General features: G+C 41.4%; 1 protein-coding gene across 7 annotated transcripts in view; it reads right to left on the reverse strand.

Annotated features, from left to right (window-relative positions):
• The window catches only part of pde4d (phosphodiesterase 4D, cAMP-specific), a 205,219-nt gene that overhangs the window by 34,778 nt on the left and 147,364 nt on the right, over positions 1–23,077 (reverse strand). The window contains exon 1 of one of the 7 annotated variants that reach the window (XM_063490758.1): positions 21,327–22,310. The exons of 4 other annotated variants lie outside the window; for them this stretch is intronic. In XM_063490758.1, the coding sequence (XP_063346828.1) occupies positions 21,327–21,415 (89 nt within the window). In that variant the 5' untranslated portion in view covers positions 21,416–22,310. Of the gene's footprint in view, positions 1–3,314; positions 3,765–7,269; positions 7,450–21,326; positions 22,311–23,077 lie in introns of those variants that run through there. 2 more of the 7 variants (XM_063490762.1, XM_063490760.1) reach the window with 2 other exon arrangements.

Consider the following 23,077-nt stretch of genomic DNA (forward strand, 5'->3'; position numbering starts at 1 on the left):
TATATTTAACGTTATGAATCATTCGTATCACTTTCTTCTGTAATAAGTTTAGAGGGTTTATAGTATTCTCATATGTATTCCCCCAAACTTCCACACAGTAACTAAAGTATGAGAAAAACAATGAAAAATATAAAATGCGCATTGTTTTGTAGTCTAATAAATCTCTTACATTTCCCAAAATATAAATGTTTTTGACCATCTTCTTTCTAATATACTCAATATGTGATTTCCACGTCAAATTTTCATCTACTATTACACCCAAAAAGCGAAATTCAGTAACTCTTTTTTTTATAACTAGCTATTGTTGCTATAGCAACTCGCTAACATTTTTAAAGAACATACTCCTCAGAGTAGCACATTTCTGACCGGTGAACACGCATTTATTGTGTCACAGTGTTATGATACCTCTAAGATTAAGTTGTGATGAGTCTAAAAAGGAAATTCAGTGAAACGACTCTGACTCTAAAAGAAAGAAATTTAGCTGTGCGAGCATCTGGGGCTCAACCTTCTTCTCTGCACAGGCTTATAAACACAATGGTGAACCTAATAACGCGAGAATGGCTCCCTCACGTCTGCTGTTCCGCTTTTATACTAAGAGACCTGGCCAAAATACTGTACCATGGTAATGCTCAGCACTTTCCCTGTCATCTTTTATTAAAAATGACAGCAAAGGCTACTTTCAGATTAAATTTAAAACAACAACAACAACAACAGGAGTAACTGAAAAAACAGACTATGAGGAGGCCAATACCCTAAAGGCATTAGGTCAGGCTGATAAGTGGCAGACCACTCGCTGATAACCAAGACACTCGTCGTCTATCTGCCCCGTACTCATGCACACCCCTTCATCGTCACACATTCATTGGCACAAGCAGCTTTGCAAATACACACACATTACATGAAATTAGCACCCATCAGTTGGCAAATGCCTCAAAAATCTGTCTTTGGCATTTAATATCATCACTGAAATTCACTGTGTCATTGACTAGTGAATTTTAGTGATGGTAACATTTTATATAGGAGTTTATTTAAGTGTAACTCTAACATAGAAGAAAACAAATTGTAATGTCCTTGTTTTCAGTAAAGCTTTATGTTGTGTGAATTTAATTCCCAGCTTTTTGCAGTCTCTTGTTTTCCCCCTTCTTCCATCTGGTTTTTCTTGCCCTGTCAAATACAATAATGCCAATCCTTCACTGTAAGTTGTGACACTACCTTAGCGCACACTCTCTGCACCATTCAGAAAACTCAGTCAATCATGAAAGACTGACAAAGACGGAGGTCACCATGGCAATGCTGCGTCATCTCGGTTCACATATTTCAAAGCAAAGCAACATAGCTCTGCTCCTACATACATTGAGCTCCACTTAAATATAGACCTATTTTCAGTCTAATGCATCATCTTAGGACTGGCTTGCTAAAGGTCAAACCTGGGAAAAATGTTAGATAACTTGCACATTTTCAGGCCCTATGACAGGCCAGACACGTAACCTTCGGCATTTACTGCCTGCCTGAAATGCTCAACGGGGACTGACAAAAGCCAGATGCAAACGCTCAAGTTTAAAATCACACATTTCCTGCTCTTTCATTCTTTATCTGATCACACCGGATATTACTGATGATTACAAAGTGGGTGGAAAAGGGGAAAAAGCGCTTCTTCAGGTATGAAGTTAACCAGATATCACAAACATCCGATCCTTCCCATTTCCTTATCCATCACCTCCAAAACTCAAGCCATGTTTACTGAGCTAACACTCTGATGGATACCAAAAGTCCATGTACACAAACCTACATTTGCAAGGTTGGGTGGAGAGGGGTCTGTTTGAGTTTGTTCAGGTCAGGGGACAGATCGCACATCCAGGCCGCAGAACAGTGTTATACAGACTCACACACGCGATCACATGAGCATTCAATCGAACATACAGACACACGCTCTGTCACCATAACCATATAGCTAAAAAAAAGCCTACAGTCACCCATAACTTGAAACAACGCTAACGATCCAGACCTACAATTCAGATATTTAAAGCGCCATTATTAGTCACAAATCTATGTTTGCCTTCTAAGTGTAGCAATAACAACCATGAAAGAGAAGCAGTGCTGTGAATTAGTGAAAGAACCCTTCATATAACAGTAAATAACAGAAGAGAGGAGGGAGGGACAGACTGAGGAGGCGGCATGCTTCGTCCAGCTGAGTGCTGCTTTTGGTAGTTGTTCAAAAAGATGGCTCATACAAACCTAGCACTGCCAGATTCTCGGCTTTATTGAGAGAAAGCTACATGCTGCAGTCACCACTAGCACCAGTGTCAGTTTTATGCACGGTCACACTGTGAGTTTTACACCCTCTCAAACCGTATCAGGTACAGTAATGACTGTTAAGAGGACTATTTGGAGAAACTAGTGCAGTGGAAGACCTAATTACTGCTGCATGTCTTCACTTCATTTGAGCCTTATTTTTCTGCTGGGGAGGTTGTAGAGCAGTTTAAAATATACCAGTGTGAGAAGACTGACGCAAGGTCCGTCAGGTTTAAAACACGTGCTGCTGGGCCACACAAGCACTGCCATCACCTCAGCACATTATACACTTGTCTAAGGTTGTTCTGATCCATTATCCATGTGAAAAAAGTGAATTTTAACTGCCAAAGCTCAAGCCACAGGGCAGTTTCTTATACAGACATGAATGGTAACAGGCAAGGACAAGCTCAGGCAGGAGGGGGAAGGAGACAAGCCGGGGACGCCAGGACAAGTTGCGCTTCTGGCACTGCATTCTGCATCCTGAATTTAATGGGAGCCATGTGCATACATGAGAGCGCATGGTGCAACATGACACGCTCCTCGATGAATGATGCCTTTGCTGTTATGTGTTTTAAATAATCTCCTCAGCTGAATAGATGAGAGTTGGGAAGAGCATACTCAGGGTAAGACTCTGGGATCACTTTGAGCCAGACTCATGTCAATGAAGTAGTCTGATGCAGTCTAGCACTAAGCAAGGTTCATGATCTCAGAGGAAGCCACAGAAAACAGTCCCTGAAACACGTAACTGGCATATGGGAGAAGTTTTGATGGGAGAGGAATGATGCTACACATCACACAGTAAAGCATCACTGACAAAAAAAAAATGACAGGAAGGATTTTTGACTGTGCCAGCAAGGAAGAGCAAAAAATATTTGCGACAGAAACAAACAGGCAGATGGAGAACAATAGAGCAATACACACACCTACACACACACACACAAACCACAAAAAACACACAAACACATGCAGCAGGATTAACATGGAAATGCAGCCAAAAGGGAAAAAGTTTCTGGTCTATTTACCATATTCCCTCTGTGTTCTTCAATGAGCTGGTGGAGCGTGACCGTGGCTTAAGAATGATACTCATGGTCTCGCTTTTCTTTCCACATCCAAACACAAAACATATGCGCAGTCCACATGCACATAGAACCAAACACACACCCTCCCTCTGGGCCACCTGGAGCCCACTGGCCAGCCTCCGCTGTGCTCCTAAAGTCCTCTCTGGTCTGCAGAGATCCAGAGAGAGCTCGCTTCCCACAGTCCGGTGGAGTGGTTAGGTCTGCCGAGCTGTTCAACAGCAAAACCTCCGTCCCGGCACAATACCACGCCGCTGCTCCTCGTCAAGCTCAGATCATTTGAAAGTAGGCGGCTTGTTACCCTGCTCTCCCTCTCTCTCTCACTCAATTGCTCTTATCTTTCTTGCCAGATCAGCATGTGATCTTCCACTTTCCTAATCCAGCCATGCACTCGCTCTGTTACTCTTTTTCACTCTTTTTCCCCCCCCTGACTGATTGAAATAAGATCTCCTCCTAATCCTATGTTCCTCCCCCCCTCCCGCCCCTTACCTCTGTCTCCCTTGCTCTGTATTTTATATGTGTCCCTGTCAAAGAGTTACATGACTCCCCACTCTGTCTGCTTCCCTGAGCAGCGGCTATGGGCTATGTCCTGGGTGGGAGGAGTTGTTTTGGTAGTAGTAATTCTTTAAAGGGCGGGGCTTGTATCCCCAGGCAATTCAAACAATAGTCTCAAGTGTCAATCACTCTGCTATCACAGTAACCTGAAACCAGCAGCTATGAATGCCACTGGTCAAGACAGTCTGATACAGAAAGGTACAACCACACTAAGCAGGTGTCTTCTGTGAAGACTCATCACTCAAATTGAGAGTAAACACTGAGGGAATAAACTGCTAAGATATGAATAGAATAGGATAATCCTTTAACTGTCCCACAAGGGGAAATTTGGGTATATATTTGGGTATATATATATTAAAATTAACTTATTCACCTCTAAACCTCTAAAATGGCAACAAGATAAAGTCTGACTCCCTTTATGAGCTGCCTTGTTGTATTCAGGAAAATACATTTCTTTCCACTATTATCTTAAATATTTTAACATTAAGTGATCTCATTTCAGCACTCACACTCAAGATACATATATAAGAAGCTCAACTGGCTCTACCAGGCCCAAACAGACAGCTGTCTGTCACACCAGTCATTCAGCATCTGCAGCATGTGATCCCAAAAGAAATATGGCACTTTCCAAGCAGACAACACAGGGAATATTCAGATGCAAGTATGGTGCATTTATTGAGAGTCTGATTAAAAAATATTTAATCACAGCTTGCTTATTTGCTTAAAAAATTCTTTAAATATGGGATCAAAGGAAAAAAACAACAATTGTGCCCTAAGAAATAAAAATCTCCAACCAAGTGCAAAAACAGGGAAAAATACAATCCATATAACAATAAACATTATTTGAGCACTTTTATTTTGAAAGCGCCGAGAAGATTTTCTTTGTCACCCACAGTGCGAGTGACATCAGTTGAGTTATCCTCGTCTTTTGTGAAAAAGTGGAAATAGAGCAAGAGATAAAAAGCACCAGAAAAAGGACTTACATATACAATTCAATACAAGACAGAGTTTATATAAAAAGGATCTGCTTCCAATGCACAGGAGGGAAGAACCATGAGGACCTGAGGAAAGTGAAAGTGTCACAGTATTGACATGGTCCACTAACCGTACATGTATACATGTAACAAATTAATCCCCACTAAAAACGTATATGTGCACAGTTACAAAGCACTCGCCTGCTTGTCTTAAATCACATGCTGAGGCCCTGTGTTTAGGTTTATATACTATCCACTTAAAATTTCATGGGAGACCAAAAATGAACACTTTGAGAGCTTTCACTCTGATGGATATCTCAGTGCCTCTGCCTCTATGAGCAGTGCCTTAGATGGGTTGGTAGTTTTTTATACAGTTAAAAAATGTGGTCATGTGATTCACAAGTAATTGTAATAGGCACATCTAAAGCTTTCAGTGTAGCATGGCAGAATGATGTACTTTATAACATGGCCAAAGTGGTGAAACTAATCCTATTACCACGGTCTGCACATTCCATGTGGTCAGAGAAAGAACAACAAAAGACATTCCTCAGAAAACTGGCAGCTTCTCTTCTACGTTAAAACCGCACGAGTCCCAAATCCCTTCGAGCATAACCAATATACGGCTCCCCTCCCTACTGTATCTTGTGAATAAAAATCTAACCCACAAGCATCTATTCACATGAACACACATTTACACATAGTGAGTATTTAGTCTATACTAAGCTGTTATCCCCGGGGCGCAGAGGTGCAAGACACAAAGATCAAGAACAAAATTATCCTGCTTAAGAAGAGAGTTGGGTGTGGTTGTTTGAGGAGGGAGTGGGTGGTTTACACATGCGTGAAGTGAGGGTCTTACTTGCTATACTCTTGTACCCTTGGGGGATTTTTACATTTTATTTGCTATTAGCACTTGTTTTATGCCTTGTTATGTTTAGTTATATATTGTTTATAGTAAGCTATGTATAACACATGCATAACCAATTACTATAACATGTATACGTACATTTTCAGAATATACTGTATATACTTTAACTACTTTCTAATAAGCACATTAAATTACTGGCTTTAAAACAACTGCATAGCAGACTCTGCAATTCAGTGCAACTCAGCGAAACACTTCTGCCACCTAGTGTCGAAATGTGTATATTCCTCTTATGAAACCAGTAACATGGATGAAGCAACCTCATTAATTGACAGCATTATTGATTTCTTCTTCTCTCGCTCTCTTTTTTTTCAAAAGAGCCTCTCTCACGGACGATGTTCAGTATATGGTGCCGACAAACACACCGAGCCAATGCTGATATAAATAGCACTTAACTAAGGGAGTGAAGCACAGATGGCAGGTCACAGTATTGACAGGGCTCCATCCATATCTATATGTTTACAGTCGCCACCAGCTATTACTGTTGCTTCATATTTAAATGCTACAGAGGCACACACACACACACGCACACACGCGCATACACACACACACACACACAAACACACATATACACACACGCACGCACACACACACACATACACACACACACACACACAGGCTGATGAGCACATTTAGTTTCAGGGGTACATGTCTGTCAGAGAGATGCAGTTGGAAAATTGGCCTAACAAGGTCTTAACAGTTCTGTGTGAGCCTTAATGGACAGAGTGCTCCGATGATTGGCTTAAGCTCAGGTCTAGTTAGTGAAGGGACCTGTCCTGCAGAAGGACTTGAAGCTTTCCGTAATGACTTGATTGGACCTGCATATTTTTCATTTACCTTCCTCGCAACCATGTTTTGTAAAAGCAGAAGACATTTTTCCTCATGGAGATGCAATGACACTCAAAAATGCACACACACGCAATTCAGGCCAGCACTAAAGGTTTAGCAGAGCCGAGAAAAAAAAAGCAGAACTAAACTCTAACAACACAAGCAGCCACCAAGCAATGACCATTTACACAACACTTGGGTGTGAACACTGCTCCAGGTCTGTGTTGTCCAGGTGAAACTATTTATCAGTTAATGCTCTGATAACAGAGAACACACAGACTTTGTGTACATTTATAGAAGTAGTACAAACACAAATTAAAACACATGCACATAACATAGTCTCAATATACACACAAAGCAATAAAGAGAAATTACTCTGAAGCATAACTACCCTTGAGAGTCACTAAATTTCCCTTCTGAGTTCTCTTACCACTTCTTATTTTCTTATTTACTCCATAATTTCGACACACAAGAGAAAAGAAAAAGTAAAAGAGAGAAAAAATAGCAGAATACATTGAATATCCAACAACTCAAAACATGCAGATGAAAAAAATTAGTTTATTAGGTCCCTTCTCTGGCATACCCTCCGCGACATAGTTTCAGTTTCTAAGATGAGCCATACCCTCTCCTGCCACGAGGTTTGATGTCGATGGGCTTGTTTGTAGCACAGGGTGACCCGGTGGAGCAGGCGTGCCGGTACCGGGCTATCCTTTCCAAAGACAGATAATTCACTGGCAAACTCATTTTGACGCGGTTCTTAACCGGTGATGAACATAGACTCACGTCAAAGACAGATGTGGAGAGAGAAAAAGGGAGAAGAGAAAGAGCGGCACGCCTGATAAAGCTATCTCGAAAGGAAGGAGGGAGGAGTGTGTGAGGAGAGATAGGCAGGTGAAGAGGGGAGGAGAGGCAAGCAGAGGGCTCAGTATGGGTTTGACTTGAAAAGAGGAAAGCATGGAGAAATATGGAGACTGAGGAAGGGGAGATGCACATGAGGAAGAGGGAGCTAATGAAGCTTTTCTTTCAGAAAATGAAATTGAGCAAAGCAATGCTTGAATTTGTTTCTTCCATGCTGTGTTCTTCTGCATGCAAACTACTAGAAGATTTTAAAAAATGTGCAAGAAACTGGGTGTGATAATTGCACACTGGCTTGCATGCATTTAAACCAATCTATTTTGGAAATAGAGGAAAAATAAAATAACGAGCTTCTAATGAGTGTTTTAATGTTAAACTCTCTCTCAGTTTTTTAAGAGTTCTTAAGCCACTTCTTATGGGCTATCATGCAAATGATGAAATTAGCTTACACTGATGGTACCATGTGTAAAATAATACTTTCCAAGTATTCCAAGTAAGCATTACACAAAACATGAGGAAGGTTGTTTATAACATTGCTATAATATACTTTAATATATGTTAAACCAGATGCTAGTTAGCACAAATGCAAACAGTGTCTTTTAAATTCCTTTTTTTTGGGGGGGGGGGAGCTCAACTATGACTGTGCAATGCACATTTACACATAATATGACGACCTGAAAAATAACAGCAACAAAAGAAGTAAAGTACCTCATTCCATATAGGAACTACGTTTCACCCTGGTAGTTCCTATATTTGACCTGTTGATGGCAGCAGAGCAGCACAAAACATGTCTTGCACTATGTTACAAAATAACACATGTAAAATGAACAGTAGTAACTTTGAGCCAGAACACTTGTAAACGAATTATGGAAAGACATGTTTATTATTTTATTTTAATTTTATTTCAAATGAAGCCTAAGGGTGGTTTTGCAAGACAAGGTGTCATAATTAGAGCTGCGAGTTGAATGGGATCCACTAAGCAAGGAGATTTATGGCCTTTAAAAGACACAACTATCATTTATTATGTTATATCATTTTCAGATACTTCACTGCTATAAAGACAAAGAGCTCTAAATCACTGGAGTGTTTTGTGTCTTAGCTGCCAGCAGGGGACAGTCTGCTCTGCAGGGAAAATGTATGCACAGGTGGGTAAAGAAGGCAAACACAAAGCAGCCCAAACCCACAGAGCGGTAAACCTCTGTGGGGTTGAGGCTTCAGCTCAGCTCTGACAAAAGCAGCCAGCATGTGACAACAGCTCCTGGGTGGACAAGGAGGCTGTCAAAGTCACAGACGCAATGACAGACAAAACAGGCTTCTTCATTCGTACTGAGCCGGCACCATATGAGCACACCTACACAGACATACACACACCTACACAACGCTGTCTGACTGCAAGTATTATAAATACACACGCCACAACATATACAGACATAAAACACACAGGTCATTACACCAACGTGATACAGACCTCTACATCTCTTGTGTATTCTCACAAACACAACCTGTAACACAAGCGTATGTTTGCTTAGCTGCCTAGTCAGCCACACACCATCAGTGCCAGCGACATGCTGTGACAGAGCGCCAGGTGACGGTTTGACTGTCGTCACTCAGTGTCCCTGAGGATCAGAGCTATAAAACTGGAACTACCGTATCTGAGCGCTACATGCAAGCTGCAACACCTTTTCAAACCAAAGGTGTGTGTTATACAAATTATTTTTAACAGTAAATCATACTTAAAGGGATTTAATCACCGTGACTGTGCTGTGACTAAACTCTGGAAAGAGGGTGAAAAAAAAATCGCAGAGCCACAAAAGAAGAAAAGTGAAAAGAAAACAGTGGAGGGAAAAGCTGAATAGTGTAATCAATGACGAGGCCAGGTGACAGGGTTGCAGAGCTCTACAGGTTAGTACAAAGGTGAATACAGTACACGGCTAACAAACTGGCTGTGTGCCAGAGAGACAAGGAGGGCTCTGATTTACTGGGTCCTCTCATGACTGGCAGGGACAATGCACCCCGGGAGTGGGAGAGGGAAGGAGGCAGAGAGAGGACAGAAACAGAAGCATTAAGCAATCCGCAGGACATACTGTATGACATCAAGTCACTAAAATTATTATTCGTTTCTTTCATTTCATGTCATAAATATCGCTGAAAAGGTGTATTCTCATGTTAAACAAGGCAAAAGTTTCAAATAATGTGGCAAAAAAACTCAGGGTTTAGACTTCACAAAACTGAGTAGTACCATTATAAAAAATGTTCTCATTGCCTGGACTGATTTACACTTAATTGGCTGCTCTTTTAATATTTCAATGAGATCCAGAAAGCAAAAAAAACACTGACTAGTATGCAGCACCTTGCAGTTTTTGTAATATTTTGTTATCTTGTGCAACTACTATTTCTTCACAGCTCTGCCTTTTTAGTGAGTATCGCTAGAGTTTGGGCAACAGCAAAGATACTCTTCTCACTGCTCTCTGACTCATGGCTTCTTCAATGATTTAATGATTATAGGGCAGCAGATTAGTAAGATAATCTTATTAAAGCACTCAGAAGACAATTATTAAGATGGGCTGTGAGGAATAGGCATAAGAAAGGGAAAGGGCTTTATTAGTTGGCCCACTGTTGCCAAGCTTTTTCTATATACGAGGACAGGGAATGAGAGCAGAAGAAGGGCTTTTGCTTTCTACCCACCAGGTTTGTGGAGCTGTGCTAATGAAGAAAGTGTCTCCATTTGAGCTAACTGAACGGCAGTAGTGTGATATAAGACGAAAAAGAGAGTCGTAACTATGAATTAACGCTACTGAAGCAGCTCAGGGCCATGGCAACTGCACCTGCCGTTGCAAGAAAACTGAATATGATTAGAGTGATTGGATATTTGTTTTCAAGTAGATAAATCAGCAAAGGTAATGTGATTAAGAGACAACAACTGGATGGTAATTGAGCTTCAGGCGGTACTGTATTTGCAGCTCTCTGCCAGTCACGCCGCATTAAAGGCAGCTGTCATGTATGTCAAGGAGCAATTCCTTCGCCTCAGCTTGACTCGCTCTTCCCGCCTGCCTTCACAGTCCCCCTGCTAGATTCATGTTTATAATGTGGTTGCCATGGTGACCTGGCAGAATTCAAAAGGGACAGGTAGGTCCTCGCAGCCAATCAGGCATCAGTTGCTAAGGACACGGTGGCAGACTGTGTAATGAGAAAAGGAGAATTGACAGGGTCAAGCCAGTGAGACCATTTCAGAGAGTTAATATTTTACCTGTTAAGGTCCACTCAGGGAAAGGACGTCTATTGCCAAGAATTTCGTTCTAAACAGCAGCCACCTAATGTGTGACAGCCGCCATGCATGAGTTACCTGTGATCTATTTATATGTCCAGCTGAGTCACAGGCTGGGGAGGATTTAAGCTTTCTCACCTATTGTTTAGGTCAGAAACTCACCAGAGTACAGAGGAGAATAGAAAGCACATGCAGCGCAGACCGGAGGGAGAAATAAAAGGCTGGAGAAGCGTGACTGCTTAAGATAAGACCAACAAAAGCTCTTAGTTATGCTGTGCAATGTGCTCTCTGTAAGTGCAGATGCATTCTGCTGCATGCAGTACTGAGAGCGCGAGTGGCGAGAGAGAGATGTCGTGATGTGTTAAAGCTGAAGCGAAGCCGGACATTATGAATGTGAGAACTGTGTACTGAGACCAGCATGAAGGATTTTGTCTCAGAGGCATAAAAACACTTGTGTCAGCACAGCTCTCAGAGTCACATCAGAAAGTTGGCGGACCAGAATCATAAATGGCTTCAAGTAACCACTAACCCTCATTCCTCCTGAATCTGCCAATTTAATTTTTTTGTTCACGGTTTAGTTTATAAAATAGCAAAATTTTGAATGCTTTACATGGTCAACATCGTCATGATGGAGGGTGATATCAGAAGGTCTTTTCTTATGATTTCATGTAGACTGACTAATTGTGTCTCAGCGTCCAAACTATATCTGAAACAGGCAAATTTATACATTTAACACCTGCAAGTACAACAAATACTACTCTTCCTTCAGGCAGGGGTGGGTGGTATACAGGTTTTGACACCACCATCGCAACATTACCATCATATCGTGTTTCGCAATGTTGCAGTTTTGCAATACATGTTTTGACTTTTGCAAATACACAAAGGACAACGTGCAATGAACAATGTCTAATGCACACGATAATAGTGTAGAAACCCCGAAAATGTCTTGTCTTGCTATGATTGCACGTTTCTCTGAAACTAGCCCAATCTTTATCTTTTCGGAAGCTGATCTTATGGGTAACGTATATTGTCCTGAAAGGTTAGAGTAGTAACACTTGGATGAACTGCCACTTGCTTTAAGATGGTAGTTCTAAATGAAGTGTCAGTTTACCTGTAGTCTCCATTTAAGACAAAGGATCTTCTTGTTAGGTGTAATGAAACAAAAGAAGTGTCTATTCTAAATATAAAGGGGTTTAAAGTAGGGAGTCTGTGTGCACAATGACTGATATTGTGCGTGTATTAGAGTTTAAGAAAAATGGGGCAGTCTAATATGTTCAGGACACAGGTTACTCATTGCTGTGGGTTAGTTACATGTTCCACCTCTGTAAAATAAAACATGTGGATGATACCTACCTTTTATTTCTTCTTTCACAGGCAAAACTTTTAATTTTCTTTTTATATGTGCTCCCACACATTGCAGATTAAGGAAGGATCAAGATTGAAAGAAATACCTCTCTATATATATTTCATATAGAAGCATATAGAAGCATATATTTATAATACACTGTCTCCATAAAAAAGTTCCACAAACATTTTGGGGTTAGGCTTGCAGGCATGGAGCTGTTGTTGATATATCATTAGGGGTTTTAATATTCCATTGTTAGAAACAGCTGTGGTGCACAGACTTAGTCACTAGTCTGTTGGCTGCAACCCCAACAAAGACAACTGTTTACAATTAAGGCTGATGCTATTTAGCGGTTTTATAATCTGGAAAAAAAAAAACAGTTAAGTAGCCTTTGCTTGTACAGTCCAAATGTGATCACAGCACTAACTATTAATCTCAAAAGTGGTTTTTCTCAGTGACGCTTGCTGCCGCGCGTTAGAACAATAGAACAAAGCGCTGACATAAAATTTGTTTTGGGTATGACTTCCATGAGCCTTTGTGTGCTTTGGGCAGTATGCCAGTGTGTACTGACAATACATATTGAGTAATAATATTATGATATGGGTCTTGAAGCGCTTTTCATTGTCACGGCTGTTGACCAGCTATGTTGTTAATTCAAAACCACTCAGTAGAGACTCAGCTATGGACATCACAGATACTGTTTTGGCTGGCAAGCTGAGGCAGTTTTTTTGAAGGACACATTAATGGGAAGATGAATAGATGGAGGATAATGCAAATGCCCATGTCCTGCACAGCTTGCTCAATAAGCTCCTACATATCACACACACACACACAGAGGGTCACAACTCCAGCTCTAGCGCACCTCAAGCACATGGTGAGGCTAATAGGCTTAACTTGGCAGCAGTCCCGGTGATGTCAGAGTAATCCCTCATTAAAACCCTGATGACATCACTACGCTGTTGAGAGTAAGTAAGAGCCGAGGCCACATATTTACGTATGTAAGGGATACCCTGCCAGTATACGCCAAGGATGCCCTCCGTAAGAGATTATCCAGGTTAAGCTGTTCCTCAAAACATACCCAGGGAACACTAGCGTCAGAGCGGCTACCTTAATTATAGTCTCTCCTCATATGCAGTTTATTAGGTACGCCTTCCCTTTCACACAAACAGCTCTAATCTCCAGAAATGGTTGATGGGATCTTGTTAACCTTACATGAAGGGTTAATGAACTGCAGACCACGACTGTGTTTGCAGTTCAAATAGTGAACAATAAGGACTACCACTTCAAATTCAGCAAGACAAAAGGAACTAAGCCTTGTCTTGAAAAGCTTCTGTGAGTTATGTTCCAGCTTAAAATTAGCAAAGTAAATACTTTAACTAAACCATGCTTTGAAGACAACCCAGTATGCAGGCTTGGATCAGCAAGATGTGTAAAGTCGACTGATTTCTGTAGTCATATGATCTTATTGCATCATCAGAATAAGTGCACTCCTGCACAACAGTGTGTGATCATTGCTGATAGGTAAGCCACAAAGATATTGAAAAAAAGGAAAGCAAACAGTTGTGTGAAGAAGATTGCTTTGATTAGTGAAGAGAAATATAATGCAAGAGTCATTTAAGGACAGGCTCAAAATGGGACAACTCAACAGTGTGTTGCCAGGCCCAAAGACTTGGATATTAAGGTCTAAATTTAGAGTCAGCAGCATGGATCTATCCAGGTGTTGTTCACTGTGCAGGATTGCAAGCCTCACTCAGCTCACTGAAGTTTAACTGGCAGTTTGCATGGCAGAAAATGGCTTATGTGATAATGCAGTTAAAGCAAATGAAACCTGAAATACTGAAACAGCTATTCATGCACTTTTAGTACACACAACAGTAATGCTGCTGGACAGTTTCTGATTTAGGCTGTTGCAAATCTCCTAAATAACAACAACTGAATTAACAGGGAGGAAACAGTCACCACATCTGGGAGCATGAACTAATTTAACAGCTTTATTAGTTCAACTATTCCTAATTCTAAGACTAGCAGAGGCAACAGACTGCCTGGATGGATAAATAACTGAAAAATCTTCAATTATTTTAAACAAGTTTTTAACAAAAACCCAAATTTGCTCCAGTTCAAAGCATAAAACTTCCAAAGCCTACACTTAAAAAGCAGGCTCTTCTCTTGAACATGTCCCTGCCTTTACTTTGTCCCTCTCACAGTAAAGACTGCTGAGCTGCACTGTCAAAAATTCTGTAAAAAGTCTGTAGTGGTACTAATGCAAATGCATAATGCTTACATAGGCTTCTTTAATGGCTTAGTAAATACTGTCAGGGCACAGAGAAACTAGGCAGATTTTTACTTCTTTAGAGAAGACACAAAGGCAGAAAGTCTCTAACAGACAGCTTCAGCGCTTGCCCTGTGTACCAAGTTAAATAGAGAATATGTGCAGGTAGTGTTGTCACAAATTCGCTCAGTGTCCACGTTCATTCCTTTCCTGCTGCGAGAGTGTTAATCTCCACCCCGCGAGTGAGAGTCTGTCTTACCGGATGGATGAGAAGTGTAACAGTTTGGATTGTGCAAGTGGGAGTTCCCTCAAAGGAAGCACTCAACAAATACATTCATAAAATGCCAGCGCTTACGAGAATACCGAGAAAGGCGCATTACGTAGACTGTTTAGTCTGTTTAGTTTACTGGTTATAAAAAGAGAATGGATGTGCAGCACCTGTAAAGGATCTCTGACTCAATGCACCAATAAAACTGAAACCGAAAATCTGTAACAAGTCATTGCAGCAACATTTTGACTGTCCAGGTTAGTGGTTTTGTGTGGACCTGAATGTTACTTGTTGCTCAGCTTTATAATATAGCAAAATATAGTACATGATACACAACCCAGAAATACGTCTCAACAACTAACTTCACCTTCCTTTGTCTTGGGATTGGAATTAGTTGAAATAACAAAACTGTTTGTGTCTGTAATATTTCCAAATCCAGTCAGGTATGTGCGCATGCAAGAATGTGTGTGTGTGAGGGTGAGTGTGAGGGGACTCCCTCTCAGCCTAAATCCTCCTAATCTGTTTCTATGCCTCCTCATAAATGCTGCCGTCATCATGGCAATCCTAATCCCCATCATCATCATGAGCAATTCCCCCCAGAGACAAACTCCGTCATCAACATGTTTTCCTGCTAATATGGGGTAACTCCCAGTACGTGTGTGATGTGTCCGTCTCCTATGTCTACGATACGCATCGCAAGGGAGGTGTCTCAATTAGACCCGGCTGATGGGGTGACTAAGAACTGAAAATTAGCATACATTTTATGGATTACTAAACACCTGCTTGGCAATGAAAACCTACAAGGGGTTAATCATTAAATAACAAAAACAAGCAGCCAAGAAATGGAAGCCATATGACCCTTGACCCCAACACACCTTCTTTTCTCCACATCTTTTTCTTTCATTACAAGTGTTTGTTTTTAGCTGCGCTGAGAGTTTATAACGAGCTGCCGCAGAGGGCGGCTTTGTTCATCCAGGAAAGGGCCTGGGCCCGATAACATCTGCTGGCAAAAGAGAGGTTTTGTTTAGGTCAAACAGTGACGTACAAAGCTATTATGATATTTCCTAATTTCTTTGTTTTTTGCCATCAGCACTTTTGAATCAGCAATGACATTTGAATGTCAAGAAAAAAAATGATCATGGAACAGCGAGCGGTGAAGGACCTTTGTCAATAGGCTGTGTACCATGAAGGACAACGGAAGTAAGAAAGTGCTAATTATAGTTGCCTTGAGTCCAAATCTTAACATTCCATCTTTTGTACAGTCAACAGGCCAAAACAAAAGAGTCTTATTTATAGATAGATAGATAGATAGATAGATAGATAGATAGATAGATAGATAGATAGATAGATAGATAGATAGATAGATAGATAGATAGATAGATAGATAGATAGATAGATAGATAGATAGATAGATAGATAGTATAATAGAGACTTCATTACAATATCAAACTACAAACTACTGGACAGAGTAAAAAAAAACCAGGCAAAAACCCGTGTTGTAATTTACCAGCTAATCACTTTACATTTAACTAACACAAAAATCTGTCACAGTGTGCCGCTGCACAGGAAGTCCCAGCGCCCTTAACCACAGCTTTTGATTCAAGCTGTCCCCTGTCTCCTGGCTGCCATGGCGTATTCTAACTGATGTGTCCGTCTTCCTGCCTCCAGAACCAAACAACACTAAAATACCCTATTTAGCAGCTGCTGTGCTGACAGCAGAGAAAGACAGCAAAGGCTAAATGCACACTATCCATTATTACAGATAAAGGACATTTAAAGTGAATATGAAGTCAAAGCTACCTAAAGCTTTGACTTCATATCCACTCTACCTCATAAAGCTGTAACTTTATGAGGAACTGAAGTGCTAGTAATAATCTCAGCTGCAATTCATTGGGAGATGTAACTTATGTAACTATGGCGCCGTACAGTCGTACCTGTCAAAGACAGTGGCGCTGAGTGAAATGCATCTCCCTGTCCCTTGATCTGTGTCTATTAATCAAAATCATATCTGTGTATATTTCCAATTGAGAGCTGTATTTAAAGTTCAAAGCTGAAAAGACCAACACACTAAATACTGTGAGTGCATTTTTTGTTTTATCACCCACCAGAATATTAATGCAAAGATACAAATGGCATATGATTATTCAATCATTTTTTAAATGCTGAAAGCAGTCCATCATTAACTCAGCAAACAGACAAAGGTTGACTCATTTTATTTGTCTGGCCTGGAAAAAAAAATTGATAATTGATTAAATAATTTTAATACTGCCAATGCAGCTAAAATGTGTTAGCCCATTGTTGTCTGCCAAAGTGAAGGCGTGCTTTTGGCTGTTCGATGATGTAATGAACAACAACAAGAGCGCCTTTGGACGCTAGTTGTCATGGACTGCATCTCTTTGGGTATATTTCATGTAACACATGAGGGGTTGCTGTATTACACACAGGAGAAAGGGATCAACCGTGAATAAGAAGCAGCATAACACAATGAGAAATCCAGGAGCAGCAATGTGTGAAAGATACATTGGATGATGAAGCAAGTGGAAGGCTGGGGAAAAAGAAAATCTCAAGACTGCCAGTACTGACTGAGTCACTGTGTGTGCTCTGACAAACACGCACCAACAGCAAGATGTCCTGGGAAAATAGCTGTGAAATAATGATCATTTAGCAATTCAAAAAAGGGGCTAAATGAAATTTCTCCAACAGAGAGATGGAAACACTGCTGTTGAGTCTTTAACTCCGCAGCAGCGTGTGCCAAACAGAGAACCTCAAATATATCAGTAAAAACATGTCAGCCAGGCTTCAAGGAAGTTTATATTCAAGCTGGGATGGCAAAGCTCCAACTAAATTCTTACTAAAGAAATGCTTGCACAATGTATGACTTTTATATGAGCAGAGACTAGATACAATAATAATTCAACCCTTTTGTCGTAGGTGTTTGCCAACCGATCTGCTTTTCCACTGTAGATTAATTAAATAGTCATAGATCTTTTGGCCTGACTGGGCTGTCAGATATGCAGCTGCTGGCTTCTCTGTATGGCTGAGAGTGCAGACAAGTTATAACAGGTCATCACGTTGACTTGATGAGTTTGAAATTGGTTATTTTATTATTTGCTCTGAGGCAGACGTGGCTCAGGTTGTGGAGCAGCTTGTCCACTAATCGCAAGGTTGGCTCCCCCCTACCCATCCACATGCATCCAAGTGTCCTTAAGGCAAGGCACAGAGGCCCCAGTTGATCCTAATGGCAGGCAAGAACCTTACATGGCAGCTCTGTAGGCGCTGGTACATGAGTGTGTCTGTGCATGAATGGCAACCGTGCTGCAAAGCACCCTGTAGACCAGCTAAGCTTAAAATTTACAATCGATTTAAGATGCATTTGTGTATGCAAACCGTAGCAGCCAATGTCATTAAAATATAACCAGCAGTGCAGAGAAGAACCTGGTAGATTTCTGCTTCAAGAGACACCATTCAATAATATCCTGTTACACTGCTGGGTCACAGCTTTCTTGGCACAAACTATAGCTAGTATTTTTCTTTTCATGATGCTCTGATTTGCACTGTAAAATGCAAAATAATCTGAGTTGCATACAAGCCAGGAGCAGTTATCAATCATTTCATTCACCATACACCCATCCAAAGCAGGTAGAAAGAATGCGGTGTAAGAAAATGTGTGAAGAAGAAACCGTGTTAAACTGTGTGGCCTTTATAGGGGGGGAGTGAATTGGGAGAGCTTTTAATAAGGCTGAATATATCAGCATCACACTGCACAGTAGGCTGGCAAAGATTGATGCTGTAGGTGAGCAGTAACGCTGTATTTCTCTCTCTCTCTCTCTCCCACACACACATACATACATATACTCCTGTTCTCCGGGACGTCAGTGACTGATGACTTTGTCTCCCCAAAAGTGACAGCAGGTCTCTGCAGCCTCCAAAAAGCCCATTTTAAAATCTCCGCCTCAGTCCCAGCAAAGTAACTCAGAGTGATAGAAAGCAATCTAAAGTTTGGCTGGGATTGTCCCAGAATCAATGACAATGTGCAGTGGGAGAAGGCCTCAAAGAAATGAGATAACAATGTCTTGTGTCTTGTTATCTTACTGACAAAATGCAGTACATCTGAGGTAGCCACCCTCGGGGCCAACGACAGTTAAGGACAGGAGGGAGAAATGGAAGGGAATGAGACCTGATGTCCTCCAACTGCTTGCATATTTTTTTTTAAATACCCCTCAAAAATGTAATATTTGACAGTACAGTAATATTTGACAGTGACAGTACACACCACCAATGTAAAGCAGAGGGAGGAACAGAGAAAAGCGACGCAGCAATGCATTTCCAGCCCATGTTCTAAATATAGCCTTGTCTATTCTCTCTCCCCAGCCTGTGAGGCGCTGGATTCACTTAATTGGATTACTACACACACTTTTCATTTCCTTTCTGGTTAGTGTTTAATGAAGTTTAGACAATCATACATCTCAGTTTATTCATTGTGGGCCTGTGGGCAACACCCAGCACAGTCAAACATTGCAGGACGGAGCAGTTACTGCACAGCTCTTGGGAGCCTGGGTATTTTAACTTCAGGTATACAGAGGCTGGAAGCACGGTGATCGATACAGATGCAAAAAGTAAAAATAACCTGACAATAATGCAGTGAGGAGGCAGAAAGAGGGAGAGAGAAAGAGAGGGTGCATAATGTTCTTCCATGGCTTGTGCAGTGAGTCGCATCTGCTCAAATGCGTTATTTTAGCTTTTAAAGGTTCAACGAATCCAGTTACGTATTCGCGTGTGGGTGAGTGCATATATGAATTCATATTTTAGACAGGAATGGATTTATCTTTTTAATCTTTATTAGCCTTCTTCTCTCAGTGCTTCTTGACTCGTATGCCACAGGTTTAACACGCAAAGAAGGGGATGTGTCCATTATCACGGTGCAATGAATAGCTCCTCCTGAAAGCTCCTCTTCACTCACACACCAACATATCAGTCAAATAGATTTACTGCTGTAGAGAAAGAGGGGGGGAAAAAATCCTGCCTGAGGTATAAACCGAGTCTGACAAGCACATCGCCCATTTTCAGATACAAGTCTCTGACAACTGTGACAGGCGTGAATTGTCCAACACTGTCACGATATTTGCTACATCCATCCAATTCAGCACCGCAGTGCATTCCAGCAGACTGTGAACTGCATTAGTGAGATTTTGCTCAAATAAATCTCATCCATGGAAGATTATACAAATACCTGTAATAGCTTTGATTATTTATGATCGTTTATCATTTGTGGCTTGTGAATTTCAGGTGAAGCAACAAGAGAGTAAACTAGGTGCAAATGAAAATGCAAAAACCTAAGACAGGCTTGGATGGTAACATACAGTGACTTACCACTTACAGGCTAACTCACTTAATCTTTACACAATAGGCCCCTATAGCCCCAGGCTATGTTTATACAACCTGACATTGCATGCATGATAATCTCTGCAGTGTATGTGGAAAGAAGAAGAAGGAGGAACCAGGATGTTTTGCTGTGTATCTGTTTACAGTATGTGCATGTACAGTGTTACCAAGGAGGTATTGCTTTTGTAATCCGCTACCTGACTGAAAGGTAAACCCTGTGTGTGCATGTGTGCATGCAAGTGTGTGTTTGTATACGTATGTCTCACTAGCTGGGTGGACACGCTTGCGTGTATCGCATCCATCTGCTTCATCACATTTATTCTTCTGTGCTCTTTCCACGTCTACAGAATTTTCACTGTCTCTGCTGGAAATGTCACTAAATGGTCCCGTGTTTGCAATATTCAGGCGAACAATACACTCAGTTCATGGCGGGGTTTTAGATTCGACATCTATTTCATGCATTTATCATGCACATGCTGTGCAAAATAAGCAGATATGTCAGCTGAATTATCCCTTTGCTTTTACATGCATCATGCACCAGTTTACACCAGAATAATCCTAAAATACTGTGCGCCATACCAAAAACATGGTGAAGCTAGAAGATCAATAAATAAATAAATAAGGCATCAGTCCTTTTCTGAGTGCACTGACATTAAATCTCTTTTGCATGATTAGCATGAGAAAGTCAAACCACTGGAAATAAGAATGCTGCTCATATCCCAACAGCCCATTCTGATGACATCACTGACTGCTGTGTCCCTCCCAGTTTGAACATAGCTGGGAGGCAACTATTCCCATAAGATAGCCATCCTAAGTATGACTAATCAAAACAACAGCAATAAAAACCTAACAGCACGGCCCTTTTATCAAAATATTTTTCCAGCACTCAAAAAGGGGTCTAAGTGTTAGAGCACCCACTGCGAGCGTGTGTGTGTGCGTGCACTATTCCTGACTCGCTCTCACATTTATGGATCAACTGAAGCATTTAGTGTGGGAGAAAATGACAGGAAATGTCTGGCCCATTAAACAATAAATTTCCCCAAACACATCTGAGCCAAGCTCGGGAAAAAAATGCCACAAGGCTGGGCTAGGCTAGACCTAAGGGAACTCTAACCATGCTATAAAATCAACAAACATGTGCACAAACTGTGCGCGTGCTAATACACAACTTCATGTGTTTTAAATTAACTTCTGGGAAAAAAAACTGAACAAAACAGTAAACCCACTTGAAGATAAAACCACAAACAAACAGTTTCAGCTGCATGTTTAAAACCGTCACCACTACAAATACTCACCATATCCAGGAGTGCCTTCTAAAAGGAAAATGACTGAGGTGCATCATGGACCTGTCAGTGGGAGCACCTGGGCATTGTCCAGGCTTCATACCAAAGCTGTGTCAGCGCTGGTCCCGCTTCCTGTTAACCTTTCACCCCTTAGGCACCCCTTTTTTAAAAAATCTATTTAGCTATATATCCACAAACACTGCCCCACAGTGTACGTGGGCCGCGGCACATAATGTAGTGTCCCATGGTAAAGTTCACTGTTGTGATGCGTACATTCAGACCAGTTCTCAAGTAAAGAAAGAGCTCTTTCTGAGTTTCCAGCTTCACTTGTTAGGTCCTAGGGTATCATTACCAAAAGCGCCAGCTTGTATCTAACAAGGCAGTCTCACAAATCAAACTATATAGCACCATAAAATCCATTGAGATCCTTAAGGAAGATAAAAATCCTGCTAAATGTGACGGCTTAAAAGAAAAGAAACGTAAACTGGAAGAAACTGAAAAGCAGACTTAAGCCCAGTGTGAACTCAGTTTTTAAGTGAGAGTTTCAGCAGAGCGAGCACACAGGCGGCCACCCAGCAGGACCAGCTAAGCTCTCCGGCCGCTGCTCTTTTTTCCGTGGGATCCTTCCGGCAAAGGTTTGGAAATTACTGTCCCACAGCCACATGGTGAACCGGTTCAGGGACTCATTCCTCCGGAAAGCATTCCTTTTCCTGACAGCCAAACGACGCCGGTTGGGGAAGCAGCGGTAGTCACACCAGCATGACAGAGCATGTTACACACAGAGTCACTCACACATTCACATTTGCTTTCATCCTCTCGGCTTTGCCCCCTTTGTCTCTATTATTTTGCGTCTCCCTCTCTGTTCTGCCCTTTCACAACCTCCCAGGGAGCGAAGTGAGGAAGTAGAGAGGGAGAGAGAAGAAAAAAACAAAACAGAGAAGCGTCTCTTCAGTATCTCGCCGTCTCTCTCTGTCTCGCTGCTGATCGTCTCTGCCCTCCTTCTTCCCGCCTCCCTCCTCCCTCCAGTCAGTGGGATGTCCTGACCCTGTGTAATAGGTGTGCCTGCCCTATCCAGTCAGCTAAACCTATGGATCCTCTTAACACTTCATTCAAGGGAGGAACAAGACAGCACATGCGCAACTTACACACGCATGTACACACACACAGAAAACCTCACTGCATAGTCAAAGTGTTGACAGAAGTAATCCCTTTCATTTCCTCCCCTTAAATCAGCTGCTTTACATTTCATAGTAATGTGTGTTTGTCTCCGTTGGAGCCCTCCTTCGTCATAACAACGCAAGCGCTGCTGCTGCCCTGTCAGTTTGTTTTTGACTTTTGCCACTCTAAGCACACCCTCTGTCTGTTTCTGGCGTCTGCGTGCATGCCGGTGAACCGTGAAATTTCAAACCACATAAAGAAAAAACATTGTTTTGTTTTGCTTTTTCTTTCCCTTGCACATATTTGTGTGTATAGAGTGTTACTGGTGCCTACAAAAGCATACAGGGGGCCTTCCAGGCAGGTTTGTCTCAGAAAACTTGATGTGCAGGATGTCACTGCCTTTAATGCAGTATAATGCATTCCTCTGTTCTTACACCAGCGGCTCCAGATGGACTTTTTAATTCTGACTGTAAGGAATTAAAAAAAGTAAATGTCATGCTGTCTTTTATGTCTACTCGGTTACAACAATAACCAGATAAATCACAGCATATCTACAGTGGATTAATTTCCGTGTCACTAAGAGTACATGTCTGTCCGGTGCAGCA

This window comes from Pelmatolapia mariae, linkage group LG12, assembly GCF_036321145.2.
Source record: "Pelmatolapia mariae isolate MD_Pm_ZW linkage group LG12, Pm_UMD_F_2, whole genome shotgun sequence".
Taxonomy (NCBI): Eukaryota; Metazoa; Chordata; class Actinopteri; order Cichliformes; family Cichlidae; genus Pelmatolapia; species Pelmatolapia mariae.